Source organism: Ptiloglossa arizonensis, chromosome 13 (assembly GCF_051014685.1).
Source record: "Ptiloglossa arizonensis isolate GNS036 chromosome 13, iyPtiAriz1_principal, whole genome shotgun sequence".
In the NCBI taxonomy this organism is placed as follows: domain Eukaryota; kingdom Metazoa; phylum Arthropoda; class Insecta; order Hymenoptera; family Colletidae; genus Ptiloglossa; species Ptiloglossa arizonensis.
The window spans coordinates 1,978,451-1,998,251 of NC_135060.1; the positions used below are offsets into that span (position 1 = coordinate 1,978,451).

At 38.0% G+C, this 19,801-nt stretch overlaps 2 protein-coding genes across 4 annotated transcripts in view; one reads left to right on the forward strand and one right to left on the reverse strand.

The window, feature by feature from the left end:
- Positions 1–5,027, forward strand: part of LOC143154014 (uncharacterized) — a 38,092-nt gene extending 33,065 nt beyond the window's left edge. For all 3 annotated transcript variants that reach the window (XM_076325753.1, XM_076325752.1, XM_076325754.1), the window contains one exon: positions 1,068–5,027. In XM_076325753.1, the coding sequence (XP_076181868.1) occupies positions 1,068–3,327 (2,260 nt within the window). In that variant the 3' untranslated portion in view covers positions 3,328–5,027. The remainder of the gene's footprint in view (positions 1–1,067) is intronic.
- On the reverse strand, positions 4,665–19,337 carry LOC143154017 (hexuronate transporter). Its single transcript, XM_076325759.1, has 10 exons — positions 19,109–19,337; positions 10,841–10,952; positions 10,009–10,132; positions 9,345–9,497; positions 8,191–8,301; positions 7,949–8,111; positions 7,248–7,446; positions 6,635–6,913; positions 6,069–6,266; positions 4,665–5,968 (listed from the first exon to the last, which is right to left on the reverse strand). The coding sequence occupies exons 2-10, from the start codon at positions 10,944–10,946 to the stop codon at positions 5,775–5,777; spliced, it is 1,527 nt and encodes a 508-aa protein (XP_076181874.1). The 5' UTR covers positions 10,947–10,952; positions 19,109–19,337; the 3' UTR covers positions 4,665–5,774.
- Between the last annotated feature and the right edge of the window lie 464 nt (positions 19,338–19,801).

Sequence of the window (19,801 nt, forward strand, 5' to 3'; positions counted from 1 at the left end):
AGCGTTGAGTAAACCAGAGAGATAATCGTCAAATTTTACTCACTTACCTACACGAGTTATCTCAGATCTGTCCCATTAACTGACGTTTGTTTAAAATAGACACAAAGGTCTACCTGCCACACCATTATATAATATATTCGATGTCCGATTTTGCGTTATTTGTTGATTTAATGTCACCTACGTGTACTCTATTGGATTTTGGACCAGCCAAGAGAACAAAGGAACATTGTTTTCTTCCAAAAATTGTTTGGCCATTTTTGAAGTATGGTTTGCGATCGTTGTCTCGTTGAAACCTGTAACTTGTATATTCTTAAAATTTTGAAATGGAAAAAAATATGTTTTTCTCGAATACTTTTACATATATTGTACTTGTTAATTTTCCTTCCTCTGCAAAACAGTTTGTGGAAATTAAAGTTACAGCAACGTACTCGACGTTGTCGAGTGAACACTTCACGCGTTACTGAGTCATTGTCTGTACTTCACGTAAGCAGCAATCAAAAGTTAAAAAGGTTAAATTAATACCGTGTAATGGATAAACAACGCTAGAAATTCTTAGAATGTTACACTGTTATCGTAATTATCGATGCAAGTCTATGACGTACGACGGTGTGCAACACCTAGACATCAACTACGAAAGCTCGAATCTTTCTTAATTAGGATGAAGAATCAATAACTTGAATTCTTTCATTGGTTCTCTGTTTCTTTTGACTACATATGTTTCAATTTATAAAATCGAACTTAAATTCAAACTTTACAGACGGACAAATTTTGGCGTTATTTTATTTTTCTTCTTTAATAAAAATAAACCTTTGTTTAATTAGCAAGAAAAACCTTTCTCGTATGCACTTAGTTGTTGGATGTAATTGACTTTATGTGTGGACACTATAGTTTCTTGTTTACAATCGTACTTTTTATTACTCCTTTTTGCCTCAAATTTTCAATTTTTCTACACAAGATGTTGTATTCGTACTACGCTCATTAACGCTGCATTCCTCGTAATCTGTACTTTAAATATAAGAAGCAATCTATACACTTCGATTTTAAGAGATTGTTGTTGTTGGTTTCAGATTTGTCATGAATCTAACCGTATCGAACCTGTTGGTATGCGCCATCATGAATCCTCTGCTGATAATGGACGCTTCGTCGCCGGGTTCCACTCCGCAAATAGTCGAATCGACGTCCGTCGGAAGTATTTGCGCGATGTCGGAAGGTGCGATCGCCATCGTCACAACATCTTCGGTACTCTCGGTTCTCTTGATCGCGGTGGATCAATATTTCGCCGTGGTAGATCCTTTGCGTTATCGGGCACGCGTTGACAAACTGAAATCCGGGATGTTGATAATGTCCATATGGGTGATTGCGATCGTTTTTGGTTTTCTCGCGTTCTTCAATCCGAATCCGCGTGGCTTTTGGCTCACCTGCACCTCGAGGGAGAACACCAAATCGTCCAACGTCACCACGTTCGATTCACTGACCGAGTCCACGGTCACGGTGTTGGAGACCGAAACCAGCGAATTGAACGTCAGTGGAATCCCTGAAATATTGGAGACCGTTGAAACCATCAGAATCAACGACGATATCGATCTCATCGAGAACACCACTGTGATCTTCGACACCACGTTCGTAGGCGGAACGATCACCTACGGGTTCGTTTACGCCATTCTGTACAGTATATTCGCCTATCTCCTACCGTTTGTCGCTGTTTGTTGGATCTACGTCAGCATCTACGTGGCGGCGCATCGGAATTCCGAAAGAGCGCGACGTAGCGGCTCCAGACCGATACTGTCATCCGCTAGTTTCAGCGAGGAACAAAACGGTCAGCCTAGACTGCAACGTCTGCAGACCGAGACCATCGAGGATTTCCGTAAGCTGCCGAAAATATCAAGTTTGTCGTCCATCGACGAAACCAGCGAGACCATGCAACCGACTGGCCAAGTGTCGCGAAGACGTTCCTTCTCTTCGTCGTTGGAAGTCGAAGTATCATCACCGCCTATCGCTGACGATCAAGCTACCTCGGGTATCGTTTTCACGGTGGGTTTGCAGAGAATGGAAGTGTCCACGGGGTGCGCGAGCAACCAAGAAGACCGTATAAAAACCAGTCGCGATTCCAGTATCGGTGAAGATACTAATGGAAGGAAGTTGTCTCAGGATCGGTCTGTTCGTGAGCAAACGTCCCTCCAAGATGCTCCGGTGCACGAGAACAGAGCAGAAACCTGGAGCTCGAGAAGCTTCGCCGACGAGAACAGCGACTCCGAGGACGAGGCACGTTTCGAATGCTTCGACAACTTGGACGTTCTGGACAAAAGTATGTATCTATTCGATAGGAAATTCTCCACGTCTTTCTGCGCGTATCGGACAGATTCGGAGACTCCTTCGAAGGTTGCCACGATCGTCGAGGAAGGACACCGGACCAACGAAACGATCGTCGAAGACGAGCAGGACAAGTCAGCGATAGAAATCAACGAAGCTTGTACCGAGGATCGAACATCGGAGCATCTGGTCCAGTTCGAGATCGATTCGAAGGATCAGGACGGGGATACGAGAACTTTTCAGAATAGATCGTCAACGACGTTCGCCATCGGGGATCCTGTGCCCAACGAGACCGAGAATTCGAGTACCATTTGTAACAAGACTGAACGAGAAACCATCGTCGGTAGCAACGCGATAGAACCCTCCGCTTGTCTTTTGGCACCGATAGTGACGATCACACCAGCGCCGAATAAAACCGATGGCTTGCAACGTGTGTCGAGCGTCAGGAGCACATCTAGCTACATAAGCTCTCTAAAGGATAAGATAAGCAACGGTTCAATCTTTAGACACAGAGAGGAGACCAGAGCGGCCAGAATAAGCGCTCTGGTCATTGTGATGGGTTTGATCTGTTGGTCCCCGTACGTAATACTGTTGGTAATGAAGAATTTACCTCGACCCAGTGACCAACATTTGCCCCACAAGTACGACGTGCTGGCGTCCAGTTTCTTGATCTTGGCCGCTTACATTAGCCCGTTGCTGTTCGGTTATCGCTCGAAGCGCGTGAAACGGGAGCTGAGGAGGTTCTTCTGCTTCAGACGGGAGCTGTCCTACAAGAACAACAGGAGCCTCATGGCGAAGAAAGTATTAAAGAGAAGGCACAGCAGCACCCTGAGCCATCTCGAGATGGACCACAAGTACAATATCTTCAATTGCGTTTACGGTAGGAATCGTTGGCCGAAGGAGAAGGTTCAGTTCGTTCAAGTACCGGACACAGCGCTGGCCGTGGAAACGTGCAGGAGCAGTTTCTCCAGCGGCGCCAGCACCCAAATATCCAGCACCTCCACGGAGGAATGTTGACGCGTGTCCGTGACGTTCCTAACATTTCATTCGCGTCGCACTGTTCAATTATTATTCAGAATACTTAAATCACTTAACAATATCTTCGGATCAGTTGTCGGCGTACGCTGTTATTTATTTGTTACTTAGACGGTTTATATGTACGTATGAATGTAGATCGTCCGTGGACGCAACGTTTGAGAATGTTGACACGAGTGTGCAACGCGACGAGATAACGAACTTTCGCGGTGCACGTTGGTATACGATGAAAAACAATGTCCACAAATGTACGTGTAATAGGTGTAATGTGAATCGTGTTCGAGGATTCGTATTTTGATGTATGTACGTACACGACGAAGTACAGTCTGTTGTAGGAAAAAGATTTTTTACGCGTTAAGAGAACGTTAACCGGTCCTTTCGTCGAGTTTTTCAACGAGAAACGATAAGCCTGAGAATGCAATTCTAATATTATACATAGTTTTCTTACCTATTCTCGCGGACAGTTGGGTATCTTCTTTCTCTGTTGCGTGGTCTCAACGATGTGTTTGTTGTCGTCACGTGATTACTGAGATTTGAAGTTGTGTTTACACGAGACAGAAAATGTTTGTCATTATTTTCTTTCATCTTTTCAACTTTAGCTAAAGTTTAAGAAATAACGTCGAAACAATTTTTACAATCGAGTTTGACTTCTGAGCCAAGATTTTACCTTTGTTGTAAAATTCTCTTATATGTTGGTCGGTGTTGTACACGTAAATTTAGTTACGTTTCAAACAGAGTTGTACCGATTCGTTTCATGAGCAGTACTGCACGGATTTGTGCGAACGAATGTATGATTTTCCAACGTATTTATATTACACAACTGAACTTATATTAAACAAATAGTATCTGCTTCACCAATCATTTGCTCCTTTCGGTGAACTTTTATTAGTATTATATGTATATTTTAAATTATTCTACGTTTACGTAATTCGATTACGTAATTGTTAATATTCGTCAATACCGATGAGGCTGTACTGAAGATTTAGTTTTCGTGTTTATTTATGCGGCGACATCGATATTTTATATCGTGGCATTTATGAAATACGTATGTTACGTATAATAATTTAACAGGAAGTTTTAGAACTATAGTTTCCATACAGACTTGCTTATTACAGAAAGGAACATACGTGTCTTAATAAACATTGGATTGCGAGCTAAAATATTCTTAGTTTTTAAGATATTCCAAAAGCTTCAATTTTCTTGAAGGTTTACGTTCGTTAAACCTTTTTTATGTAAATTCCATTTGTTCGTAACTACAGTTCTGGAATACCCTGTTTAACTATAAGAGTGTAATGAATGTTGTAATACTTTACATGATAACAATGGGATAAACTATTTATTGATAAACGTGTCAAAGTATTTTCGCCAGTACGACTATGTAAATATGTACACAACATTTCATGACAAATCTTACGCGAAGCCTTGAAATTTCAAGGATACTCTCCCACTATTTTGTACATTACAAATAAAGTACCTTTATTTATATTAAATAATCTGTACATAAAACGTGATTTGATAATAAATCTCGGTATCAAATCTATTGTATATCACATATTACATAGCTGGTGCGTCGTGTGTGTGTTTGAACATGTATTTTGCATACCTGTGTAGACACGTATACATGTATATTCAACAAACTGTTTTTAATATACAATAACAATAAAACCAATTCATACTTGTCATTTTGTACTTTACTAATGAAACAAGTCCGAAACTATAATATTCGGTAGCACTGTTTATTAGAAATCTTATGCTAAACAGGAATTGCATTGGGGAATCTACACTTAATTATTTTATATCTTTGATGCTAAGTGTGACGCTTACATTTATGCGTAAAATATTATTTGCCTACAATGTGTCTTTTTTACACTGAATAAAAAATGAACGTGTACCGTTAGTAGGACAGAAACAATTCATATTGTTTGATAAAAAAAAAACTCGTCACGACTACGTTCGATCGCGCGTTTAAAGTTGATACAAAAATTAAACGAACTTGAGCACGAAAGTTTATCATTATCACTAGATTCTCTAAATTGTACGTTTTTCGCTACTTGAACAGTGTCCTACAGTGAGTTTGTTTTTTTTCTCATGATAGTTGAGGATGTATGAAACGCCGTTGTAATTATTCGTAAGATCTAGAAGCTGAAAATTATGTGCACACTAAACTTAAAGTTTACAGTTTTGTCGGGAGGTCAAAGTATTCTTAATTTTGATTTAAATTCGGGCATGCCACGTGTCACGACTCGATACTTGTTCCGGTTGAATCGAATGCTTCCTACAATTATCCTTTCAGAAAAGTAAACAATGTGTGGTCTTTCATTCGAGATGTAGAAAAACTAATCGATATTCGTATTGCTGTTATGAACAGCTAACAGTCGTTCGAATCGCTTTGGATACTATTTACACTTAACGAATCGTATTTGTTTACTCTATAACCTGGAGTTCTCAAAACGATACGGTGGTTCCGGATACAATCGGGGAAGTTCCAACGGTGGTGAACGTTCATCGTCATTTGTAAACATATCGTTGTCGTATCCTAATTCTGGTTTGGTGCTAGCGACGGTCTTCGTTTCTTCCTTGGGGCCGTCCATTAGGAATGTGGTGAGGAAGAACATGATGGAACCTTAAAAAAAGTTTGATAATAGTTTAAGAAGAATTAAAATCAAAGTGCCCAACCACCAGTAATTGGCGTTCGTTACTTATGTAATCGTTCGATCGCTTACTGATGCCGTAAAAGCCAGCATAAAAGATGTAAAGAGATTCTCGATAACCAATAGCAAGTCTGGTCGGTTCGACCAGTATTGGCAAGTTTCCGCCGATGTTGTTCATGACGAATAAGAAAGCACCAATGGTAGTTGACCGCAGATGGAGAGGAACTATTTCTACGACTACGGCGAATACGATGCCAAACCACATTTCAGCTGCAATTAGAAACGTATTCGTACGTAAATTCACTGTTCATAATAGACAATTGTTCACTCGAATGCAACTTCACCGATCCGCGGAGTGTGCAATATTTCAAACTATTCGTATCGAGTAAAACGCACAATTGTGTTTCTTATTGTTTGATTTTCGATTTCTGAGTTCAAGATCACTACGAGGACATATTACGCTATCGAGTAGTTCTGCTTAAAAATAATAATAAACTCGATAACTCCGAAGAAAATTACTTAAGAAAGAAATATAATACTTCTCACGGTCAATTTTCGAACTAATACAAACGCGTTCGATACATATTTTTGTATTTGTAAATCCAAGGAAGTTGTTACACGATCGTCGCGTTGCTTACCAAAGAAGTATGAAATTCCAAGTGTGATCATTGCCCAGAGAGGTGTAAAATACACCGATCCGAACGCAAACGGTGTAGCTATGATCTGACTGATGGCCAGACACGCTACTCGCGATTTGATTCCCATTTTCGCTACAAATTTATCACTGACTACACCGCCGACCACGACACCGATGCTTCCGATCACGATCGTCACAGCGAACAACCACCAGCCTAGGTCATAGTCAGGAAAGTAGTCCCTGTAGTAGAGATCGCAATTGTAGGCGAAACACATACCCCCTGAAATTAAAAACAATATTTCAAACGATCGAGAAGTGTAACAAGTAAAAGTTATCGAACGTAAAAAATGAATTATTAAAAGTTAGCACTTTGAATAATCACGAAACAATAATTTAGAAGAAATTTGTACCGTATTGAATAATTGAACATTTATTTTTGCGCGTTGGTCAGTTCTATTTTGAAATATTTCGAGACCATCTTTACTCTTCCTTGACCCGTCTATTTAATTATTATAAGTTAATCGTTATATTTGTCTAGAATGGACCAGGCACGTAGACGTTAACAGACTCTTAAAACGTATTTAAATCCTTTGTATCAAGGTATTGCCCTTTACCGCAATGTCTGATACTGGCGGCTAAGCACAAAAGCAGAATCCTCGGTTGCAAGATCACCTTCCAGATTCGTACTTTCTTTCCGTCTTTGTTGGTTTCCTCTTCACCGATTGTCTTTCTCTCAGGCTCGGAAAGGGTGAATGTAAAAACAGCGACGATCAGTCCGATTATACCAGCTCCGTAGTAACACGCCCTCCATCCCTGTTTATATATAATTTTCAGGTATGAACGAGTGTTATCGTGTATAGGGTAGATTTTTAAAAACAGGCCAATTTAATCCTTTCACGTTTACGTAAGTTAAAATGTGATTTTAAAATTGTTCAGAAGGTGAAAAATATTTCACAATTTGCAGTTCGTATGCAATGAACTTTTATACTCAAGGAGTACCGCTTTCTTTAATAGACACTGCAACGATAATTTTATGTGTATAATAAAGTTTCACATATGTTTGTAAATATATGTGAAAATTAATTAAAGAAGTAAATAATTTTATAGAAGTAATGTATTTACAAAAACCAAAAAGTCAAAAGTATTTTTATTTAAATTAACATCATCCTCCCAATACACAGTTTGTGAATCTTGTTTAGGAAGAAACTGTAATGACACAATTTTTAAAAGTAATAATTTGATATAAATCTCTATTACAATATTAGTTATTATCACTAGTTTCGCATCAAAATATGTAAATTTAAATTCTACTTACCAAATTCCCAATGTTAAGTTTCGGTATGTAACGTCCAACCGGAAATGCAATACCATAACCACCATAGATGCCCCAATTGAAAATTGACATTACGAGTCCTCGTTGTTCTTCGGGGAACCAATCGGAAAGTAAACCCGTAGCCAGAGGATTGCATCCTGCCTCCCTGTATGTTAACATTTTTTATCATACGTATTATATTATCTATTACACGTATCTATTTTGCAACGTTTTATTCAACTTACCCGGCTGCTAATATCATACGAAGAAGTACCAATTGCCAGTATTCCTTGACCGCTCCCATTAGAATGATTGCGGCACTGAATATTAAGGTGCAAATGGTTAACAACCTTACCCTGTAAAAGGAATTCGATTTTAGATCGTACAGAGGGTATAAAAAAAATTTCAGATTTCTCAGAGCAAACAGTACTCGTCGAACAGAGAAACAAATTTCTAAGAAACGTAACTTGGAAATGAATATTCTCGAAATTATAAACAATTTCCTATTTCGTTTGAAACGTGCAACTGTTATCGAAGTATGAACCTCGATCGAATATAAATTATTGTATAAACAACGTTATGAAAGACATCGATAATAATTGTCGTGCAAGATGTATTTTCAAACCGATTAGAAAACGCAATTTTTGTTCCCTATTGCTCTTTTATCTTTAAACAAAAATATTTGATCCTAGTTTGCGTTGTACTACGTACGAAGTGGGCCTGTAGACGATCATTTTAAGAGATACAATGTGTGCGCCAAATTTCAGTAAAATTCTAGATCAAAGCGAGTGCTTATCACAGTTCTTTCGTTTCAAAGAATTTTCCTTTGTTTGTTATTTTGTAATCTTTTTACACAGTGAATTCTCAGGTTACACGGTGTCGAGCTACGCGGAACCGTATTATATTATAGATACGCAGTTGCGTTCCCACTTACGTCCTTGTAAATTGTATTTCATATCTGTATATAAATTCATATATTAAATAAAGTTTTCTTCTTGTCGATCTTTCTCGTAAAAAAGAAGTACGTGCGGACCGTATTAACCGTACAACACGGTGTATAACGAACTGTATAGTTTTACATCCACAGTCGCATAGTATTCTAAAGAGTAAACAATACGGTTCGATACTCTATATTTGATACCGAAACCATGATTCACGTTCGAAGAATATTCATCGGAGATAGGATAAGAAATACTTATATAATAAAACATGTATCGCTTGTAGAACGATCTAACGGTGTACAATGAACAGTTTCACGTTTCTAGTCGCGATGATAAACTTTAGAAACAGCTACAGAATTATAAAGAGGTGTTGCAACGCTATCGGCTGTCTGTGCAACGGTACGCGTTGTGTAATCACTGTGGATGTAATTTAATAATGATTTGTCGTTAACTGGTACCTGTTGTATCTGTCCGCTGCTATACCCAATCCAACGCCAACGATCGTGAACACGGCGATGAAACTTGGTCCAGCCAAGATTTGATAGTCCAGACCAAGGCCATTGTAATTCCATTCACAGTAGCGAGAACCGTTCAATTCCAGGGACTCACAGCTGCGAAACAAAATACCTTCGACAAGCGGCTCTAATTCAATCGAAGGTAACGTGGGTACGTTCGTGGACACTGTTCACGTGCATACTGACAATGAGTGAAAGTACCGATGCAACACTTGACAAAAAGTATTTCTTCTAACGTGAAAAGTATTCGTATTCACGTTGACAAAAGTTAACGACACGTACGGTACAAATAAGTAACGATTATTCGAAATAACGTGTTAGTCTTTTAGTTTCAGTCGTGTTCTGTTTGTGCAAACTTGTGTATAACACTGTTGTAAATACCATGTGTTAACATAAATTGTATAATGTGTTATAATTATAAAAATAGTATTATATAATGTATTGTACGTGTAAAAATATTATTATATTATATATTGTTACAAAAACATTATGTTCTTTTATTGAACACTGAAATTGCATTAAGCGTTGCAAGTAAAATCAAACGATAAATAGAACGCTGAAAAGTTTAATGACAATTGAAATCAATAGGAACAATAGAAACACTTACAAACTTTCGTTCTTCGCTGCCTCGCATTGGATCGGAAGATCTATAATGGCCAACGTGGTCGAGTTTAATTGGCAGGAAATGTCACCGTAGTGTAAATCCTCCGCTGTCGCTTTGCTTGTGACACCTTGAGAACAAGTATTAAGTAATTATGCAGTTTGTCCTAGAATGAAACGATCAAACATCAATTTATTCGACGAGTAAAGGTAAGGAAAAATAATTTGTTCGTAAAGAGTTTGTCACGAGTGTGATAATAATATTAGGACAATGGTTCTATCGAAGTTGACGACCTAAAAGAGACATCATTGTTCTTTTATTGTTGTGGGTACGGTATAAATATTCTATTATTAAATAACAATACTGTTACATTTGTATATAATTTTAATCTTTTTATCAATTCGAATGACTTTTACTCGAAGCAATTTTTGCTCGATGTCATAATATTGTTATACTATACGATGGAAAAATTGTTGTATACCGAAAGTAACAAAATACTGTTTGTAATTTTACTGTAAAATCGTAACGTGTAACTAGATCATTGTTAAAAACTTATACATTCGAGTTTTCATAAACGACTCGTTTACCCACTTTAGTAGATCGTACTCTTTTACAAATATCTGTATTAACACGGATCTTGAAAATGATTGAGCATATTTTCCGTTTTAGTACGAGTAATAATGTCTTCATATTTTTCTTCACGATGTATTCGTAAAAAGAGTAGTAAATACTTCTTTTGCATCGCTCCTAATTATCTCGGTGCACATTTACAAGAACATACGTAGCTGAGCGTTTTAAGGAAGAGGAAGTATAACATGTAGAATTCAATGAATCTTACCAATTAAATAATGACCTAGTTCTCCAAGTACGTATCCGATTGAAACAACGGCCAATGCGTAAGGTTTGTACAGGAATTGTAATTTCTGGAACACCGTGCTCAACATCGTGTCCTGTGGAAAAAAAAATGTCATATTTCTTCGAGATTTTAATTTCTTCGAAACGAGCAGTGCTTCGTCCACTCGGTCGTCATCTAATCATCGAGTACTCTTTACTTTCACTCGCCGGTTACTCGCTCGAAACTTCCCTAATTGCAATTTACAACTGGCTGGTACTTAAATCCGCGATCAATACGAGGCATGAATATGCAACTATATGAAACCAGGGAAACGGAATAATGATGATTCGCCTCGATAATACAAACTGCCCAGAGATACTATCCGATAGGGTATATTTACGATCGGGTAAATGTTAACAAGTATGTAAACGCTATGCGAAGTATAATTTTCACGATAATTAACACAGGCTGGTAGACATCATGTATCGATGCGTTATGTAATCCACACGGTTTATGACAAGCAGTTAACTCATTCTGCCACGTTCCATTGAATTTGATCGGTGTGTTTCATCATTAAACGAGAAAAACTCGAATCTCTGATTGGAATAAATCTAAATGTAAATTAGATCGTTTGGTAATTAAACGCGGTTTTCGTAACTTTGCGTTTACGGGTGTTGATATTTAATCGTTCGAGTTCATTCGGATGCACACGAATGCAACGTGCGCAAACAGTGCAACGAATGCACGAATACTGGAACCAACGTGTTAAGTATTCGTATTAAATTTCCTCGCTGAACTATTCTTAGCAGTTCATTTTTTAAGTATCATTGTAAACGCACTTACGAAAATTAAGGAAAACGTTTCTATCATCGATTTTGTATTTCTCCCTTTCGTTTGGTTCTTTATTGTTTCAGTCGATGGCACGATTTCACTTGCTTATCCAACGTCTATCTAGCCCGAGTTAACTCGGGCGCGGCGTTTAAGTAGTTAAGGCCTCGGTTAGGCCGTTCTCTCACCTATTCGAGGCGACAGCGACACGTTCGAGAAAACGATCACTTGACGATCGCCTGTATATAAAATCGAACTTTTACAATTGCGTTCGTACTGTATCCACGATGACGACCACGACTGTTTAGGCAACTGATTGTCCGACAACCGCTTATGAGCCAGTTGTCTCACGATGGTTGCTCGTTAAAATAGTCGTTTGATAATTATAGTGTGTTTTGAGCGTTGTGGGATAGAAACCAGTAACGACATAATGGGAAAAGCGAATCGCGTCCGCAGATGGCGAAACGCGTAAACATTGTTCTTAATATGAATAAAAGATGAAATATTATTCTTAATATGAATAAAACATGACATATTATTCCAAACATGAATAAAACATTACTCCTAATCCATGTGAATTAAATATGTAATTTTTCACGGTGTTATTATAATAATAATCGTTCCCCGGCGTTCACATTTTTTTCTGCCTTTTGTATCGTCTTTGTCAACACATGTAACAATGTATCGATATCTGTTAACATCTTTTACAAGGATTCAAATTTCGTGACACGTTTTGAATTTGTAAATTTCCTTTCGCTGTTTGTTCTCTTATGCGTAAATACGCAACAAGCAAGCTATTCTTTTCAATTGAAATATTCTTAGAAATTGATTTGAAATTTGGAAAAATTATTCTTCTCTGCGACTGTTCTTTCTTACTACATTTTTTCTTTACAGCGTCGTTTAAGTGACAATTTTTAAGTCACTTTCGTAAACACAGGTACATATGTTTAGGTAAACTCATTTTATTACTTTTAAGTACTAAATCGAATCCCAAACGCGACCGGGACACTGTGTAGGCAGCGGTTGGACTATCACTGACTATTTGTCTATAAAAGGACACTGCGAACGAATGGCAAATGTTCGGTGGAAACGTCCGCGCGCATTTCTGTAGGATTGTGACGCGTGTGCATGACTCGGTCGCCTTGAACCAAAATCATTGAGACGGAACGGAAATTATCGTTTTAATAACGTTAATTCTATTATTCGTGTGTGGAACAATTCGCCCCAGAAATGTAACAAAGACTGGTGTATCGTTTCGCGCGAGACATAAGAAACGAGTATTTAGAAAGTATGCGCAAACTTGGGCTACCGGTGTTATCTCGTTTGATCGAAAAACTCTTGCCGGAGATTATAGTATCGGATCGTTCGTCTATTCGAAAGTTCGATGTACATAAATCTCTGACAGGGACTGTTTCAACTATTGACACGTACTCTAACGAAAAACTAGCCTCGTGCCTAATAATAAACGTCTGTGTTTCATCGTTGGCGGTGATTGCTGCTACTCGTATTTGAATATCGTTATTCTTAGAATCCGAAGTTCTCTTTGTTTTAATAAATCACCGATCGTAAGAACGTTTCCCTCTCGTTCGCACGGATCGCGTACAGGTAGATGGATTGGGCCAACAAACGAACAAGAATAAAGAAAACAAACAACAACTCCAAAGAGAGAACTTCCGATACCCGTACGACGACGTCATCGGTTCGCAGCCAATGTGCCCCGGTGGACTTACAATTATCGAATCGTAAATTTCGCTTCGATAAACGTGTCGTCTAAATGGAACGATCTCGATTTCATTAGAACCGTACTGGAGAAATACGGCTATCGGTGTTTTCCACACCGGATACTGCTTGTATATTCATGGAAATGCAAATGTTAAATATTATCTTCGGATCAGAATTCGTTATTCATCGGAGTTGACTTTTTTTCTAAATAGCACCTAACTCCACCCAACGATTTCTGCAAATAGTGAGAAACCTTGAGGCCGGTACGCGTCGCTCGATTCGATGATCAAATAAGAAATGAAAACCGAGCTCGTAGGTACTTCGAACGTTTTGTACCTTACGTTATCGAGGAATGGATCGTTGCACGCGTGCAATGAAATTATTATTTCGCAAAAACGTAGACCTTGATCCTGTCGTGTAAGACACGTACGGGTACATCACTTGGACGTTGGACGTTCTTGTCCGCAGATTGCGCGAAAACGAAGGAGATTACCATTTTTTTCCCCTTTTCTGCGTTACGATCTTTTATGGACGTGCCCACGAGCGTTAAACAAGCGTAACCAATTCTTACGACTTATGTGAGAAATGATAGTTAACGGATTATGCGTAAATAAGGAATGCCTCTAACGTATGCAATTACTATAAATAATGGTTCTCTCGCAATATGTTTCCTCGTGTAGTTACTTCGATTATACGTTCGTTAATTCGCGCGATGATGTGCAAGAAACTGCGATTATTTGTCGAATTTCGAACGAAATTGGTCATAATTAACGATACAATCTCGATTCGGAATTTACCTTACGCGACAGAGTTTATCGCGCTACGTTTAAAAAAATTGTAAAGTTTATCATACCTGGTTGAAAAGTATGTATAAATTTACCGCCGATACGAGTAGACCGATTAATCGTGGTACGATGACAGAACGAGTAACCTGTACCGTTTCTCGATGATTAATTAATACGTTCAAGGAGAAACGGTAAATTTATTCTATTCGTGTGCACACCCAGCGAGCAAGAAATCGAGGAAAATGTATAGCACGAGTACAGGTAATCCATCCAATCGTTTACCAGAATCTTGACTAATGATCGTGTAAAATCGCGTGACGAAAGTATTGTATTTATTTCACTTACTTTGTCGTTTTCAGAAATGTTTAAACGGTTCCGTAATTCATTGCGAGAAGCATTTTAAACTCGATGGAACGGTCTATGTTAACGTTTGTAACGTCACATTTACAATTTATATTAAGAATAAAGAAACTTTACCGGGTATTTTGTACACATTCGAATTTTTAATATCGATGGTGAGTGCAAATTTCCAACCGAGGGTGTGTATACGTAAATTTTAAATTCGCAGCAAGCAAAATTTTGAGAGCAAGCGTAAATGTTTAATATTGACGGTTAGTGAAAATTTTAAATAGTCTAAATTGTTGATAGTTTTTCTAATCAAGATTCGTAGAAATTATAAATTGGAAAAAGACGCGAATTGATTGTAATATTGATATTTTTCTCTTCTATCGCGGTATAAAAATGTAATTATTGATTCTGAAACGATAACACAGTTGGTTTTTAATATTTATTACAATTTGCAAAATTGTAGAAAAAACGGTGTGTCCAAGCGCCACTATTTTCCGTTGGTGGATAATTTGGCGTGAAATCGTATTTGCACGCGCGTAGTTTGCTTTTTAATTATTCGTTTCGTGGCGCACTTGTGGTTACGGTGATTAAAGTTATACTCAAGACACTATTATTCACAACGTTACGCCTCCACGCCAATTAAACATTCCGATCAGACGATATATTACCACGTTTCATACGAATCACGTGCATTAAACAACATGAAAATGTGTTTCGTTGGTGAGACTAATATCCGTATGTATCTACATAAATGAACGAGTAACGAGAGAAAGAGTTAATCGAATGAAAATAAAGTTTTCTTTAAGATTATGTAAGATTCTGTAGAATATCTTCCTCTGCAAACAAAAATACACCACTCGACTTCTCTTTCATTTTTCGAGAATCGCATCCACTGTTTAACTTCTTTCCGTAAATTTGTACAGTTAAGTATCAATAAATAACAAAACGGTGCAAAAAAACATTCATAAATAACAGAACGGAATGATATTCGCAACAATGAAACAATAGAATAAAATACCAGTGTAACAACGACAGTTCTCTTCTACCCCTACAACTGTACAGTAGAGCTCTCGATACTTGGAATAATACGATCACAGTTACCGAGGTAATTTCTGTAAACGTTCGCTGCGAAGTACCGTGTTCCTCAAAGTATTCTATTTTAAATTGTAATAGCCGATAAAGAAAAATTTATACGAATTATCGATTTTGCAACGTATCGATTATTGTTGCGAGACCCAGCCACCACGACGCTCGGCATACGCGAACGGAATATGTTTCTATATTAAACTATTAAGAATAAAAGCGTTTGTTTAAATATAGTCCTCTTGGAAGGTATGATACACCGAAGAAATTTATCCTGTTCCTGGAAATAATACTGGAAAATTTCATTCTTTTGGAGTGTTCACTGGTCGGTCACGAACATTCGAATGTTTTCAATTGTCTGAAAATGGCGACCTCTAAGACGATTTCTATTCTGTACCTTGGGAAATAAAAGAGTCACGCAGAACGGGCTCCGAGGAACAAAGGTACTGGAATACCTACGAAATGGCAAGGTAACCTTTGCTTTTTGTCACAGTACATCTTCGTTAAAAATAGCCACGTGGCCCGTTTCGAAGCGAATTCATTGTCCCGATGATACGTTTCAAGGTCACTTAGGATCATTCAAGTCCTCTTTCCAAGTAAATGTACCGTGTCTTCTCTCCTGGAAGGTTTTGGAAGGAGTCGAGGATCACATTAAATCCGACATTTCGAGTCAACCTTTCTAAGAAAAACTACCGAACGAAAATCACTTCTTCCACCTTCCTATTAACACGCGGTATAGCGTTCCTCTTGACCCAGGAACTGATCGTTCTCTCACCCGGATAAGAGCTCTGATACGGTAGCTATCGAGATATGGAAATAAATCGATTTATAATGCGGATCGATCGGATGTGTTTCTCTCGGCTAAGGAGATCGCGGGATGAAAAATGGGTGCAACGACGGGTAACATAGGTGTGATCGATACGCGACTCAGGTTTCTATAATTGCCCGGTGATATTAAATCGAAGGCTGAACGAGCCTTATGGGCGTATACCCGGTAGCTGGAATCCTGATTGGATACGGAATAGCGGGCCTCTCAATTAGTCAGCTGGCTGCCACATTCAAGAGCGCGCTGTATCGCTCATAATTAATGGAGCGATAGCGGATTCTATCCTGGTGTTCTCCCAGTTAATAACTTTATCCTCGAAGGATGAATGCGTCTTCTGTTACTTTTGTACCGAGCGGATACACGTACGACGTTCACTGAACATGGCTCCTCGCCGAAACGCGTTGATTTTCGTTGTTACGGATTTCGAAGCAATTGCAACCGTGAATTATCAGGTTGTTCCTTAAATATTAAAATTAAATTTAGGAAATAAAATAATTTTGAATGTATATATATTGTCGATCACCCGATATCGAATAATGTATCTATCTCTGATGAATACACGGACATTTTTTACGTTCAACGTAAAATAATATTTTTAATCAATATCTAAATATCCAGCTTGTACAATACGTTAGAATTTTTAACGTTGTTTATCTCTGCATACTTTCACCGTCACGTGTATTAAAAATAATCCGTTACAGTTTCGATTGATTCCATTCTCTGTATTTATCGTTATTATTTCGTTCTTTTCTTAAAGGGGAGCGTTAAACGATCGCACGATTCGGCGCGCAGATTTTGAAAGCACGCGTTAGCAATTGTACCGGATTGTATCTGTTTACACTTTCGTAACACGTGTTGCGCAAATAATGCAAAACAATACCGCAATCGTAGTCTCTACCCGCAACGCGGCGATCACTTATCGACGCGCGTATCGGGACACATATCCTTGTAAATTATTTGATACATAGTTAAATTGAAACTTGAAACCGTAAGCTTTTCGTAAGAAATCCGTGAGTCGTACGTTTGGAATGAGTTCCGGTATACAAACCGCGTGAACGCACGTAAGTGTACAGTCATGTGTCCGTTCTAACGAGGATTTATAATTCTCCAATAATTTATTGCAATCGCCGGTGACATGTTTACCACATAAGTAATTTATTTGCAAGAACCTGTGGTGACACTAGCCGATAGAATTCTATTAATTTGACAAATTTGATGATTATACAGAGTACGGTGTGCATTTATATAGAAATCGAACATTTGAATGCGATCATTGAAACGATAGGACGAGAGATATACTCGGTGTGTCGAGAATATCCCGAGAAATGGTACAAGCTTGCCAGAGTATTGTTTAAGAATGTTCTGCCAAATTACTGACAGTTAAAAAATATTTAAAATTTATTATAAAAGACTATTTTAACTGTAGTAAGAATTTTGTAATATTTAATATTTATTCTCGTATAGAAATTTCATAAATTGAATCGTGACTTAACGACGTAGAGTACAATACAAAATTTAAATAGTTAATCAGGTAACTAGTTTACAGTAGATACACATTACACGTAGAAAGAGGTAATACTTGTATAATAATTCAAGTTGCAAACATTCCTTTCGAGTTGTGATCCGTCGTGATAATAAAGAAAATTTCTGACACGTTTTCTTGTATCTCTTACGATTTATTGATCATTTCGCGCGACAATAATTTCGAGACACCCGATATATCCATAGTCACTTAAGAGTTTCTTACAGTCACTTCTCACTTTAGAATAAAGTTCTGTTCGCTACTCGTTTCAATGATTTTCATTTTTACTTCCTTGCGGTTGAAAAATGTCGAACATTTGAATAAACTGTAAACTTAGTTCTATATTAATGTGTAATTAAATTGTACCCTGTATTCGTTACTGCTTGGACTTCATACGAGACCTTTTATGCAGATGGTTCTCGTTTCCTTCGGGTGAATGTTGTTTTATAATTTATTTAATTATGTATCATTCATTCTCTCCGCTCTACTTGTTATATTTTTTCCAATTGGTAATCGTTTCAGAAATTTCTCAACATTTCGTACAAAATTTATATTAAAGATCCTGCTAACTTCTCCTTATTAAGGTTAAATTGCACACAAACGGATGAATCTACGAGAAAATATTTAAATTTGTATTGTACTCTGCATCGTTAAATCATGATTCAATTTGTGACATTTTTATACGAGAATAAATATTAAATACTACGAATTCTTGCTACAATTAAAATAGTCTTTTATAATAAAAATGATGTCTCTTGTGAAAAATTCTGCGACAAAAATGTTTATAAATAAACAAAATAACACTATTCTGATAGCTCCTATACCGTGCCACAACTATTCACTAAAAACAAAAGCACGTCTACAATATGAAATGTTGAGTCTCCTTGGAATCGAACAATTCGAATTACACCGACTATATTTAATGTTCACCGTATTGTCCAACATTCGATTCAATATTATCAAGTTTGCATCGATTTTACACGATGTGAAAAAATTGAACGTTTGCACAGAGTGGTGTGCGAGTTTCGTTCGCACCGTCCATTCACCCATGAGAAAAAAGGAACATCACAATGGGGCATTATTTCGGTATCTGATCCAGCTACTTTTAACAACCGCGTCTTGTCGCACGCGTCACTTATCACGTAATAAATACTTACGTGTTTAACGCAGCCGCCTATCGGTTCCGGTTGCTCGTGCAGAATTCGAGGAGGAACGTTCAGGGTGTCACTATTAATTTGGTGCACGGTACACTCGCGGTGAACGAGATAAATGTACGATCGCTGGTGGTTACGTTCGTATACATGTGCACACCGATCCCTCCAGGTACGAGGGATGGAGCGTTAAATGAGAAACGAGGCAGTGATCAACCTTCATTTATAAGAAAGTGTCCAAGGATCGGACCTTCCGCGGACTCCATCGAGGAGGGGCACCAACAGACTCAGCATTAATAGGTTGGTACTCTCGCGTGAGTACTTAGCTATGGTGGGAGTACTCTTGATCTTCGATTTCCAAGGTCCTCTCTGGTGACCGCTGTGTGCCTCGCACCTCCGTAAACTATAAAAAACGATTGTATTTCGACCGCGCGACCATTGACGCAATTTGTTTATCCTCAACGGTGGATCGTAGAGAAATTTTTCACAATTCTGGAAACGAATCTAGAAATGTGAAAGGATTGAAGAATAATGCCGTTTGTACTGCTCGAAAAGAATTTGTTGGTTTTTTTATTCATCGAGACACGTAATGTATGGTTAAGTGAATTTTTATTTGACTTAAATTCAGTGTATACTTTCAACCATTTTTCGAATCGAAAAATTCGGAGCACCGATTTAAAACGATACTGTTAGTGACTA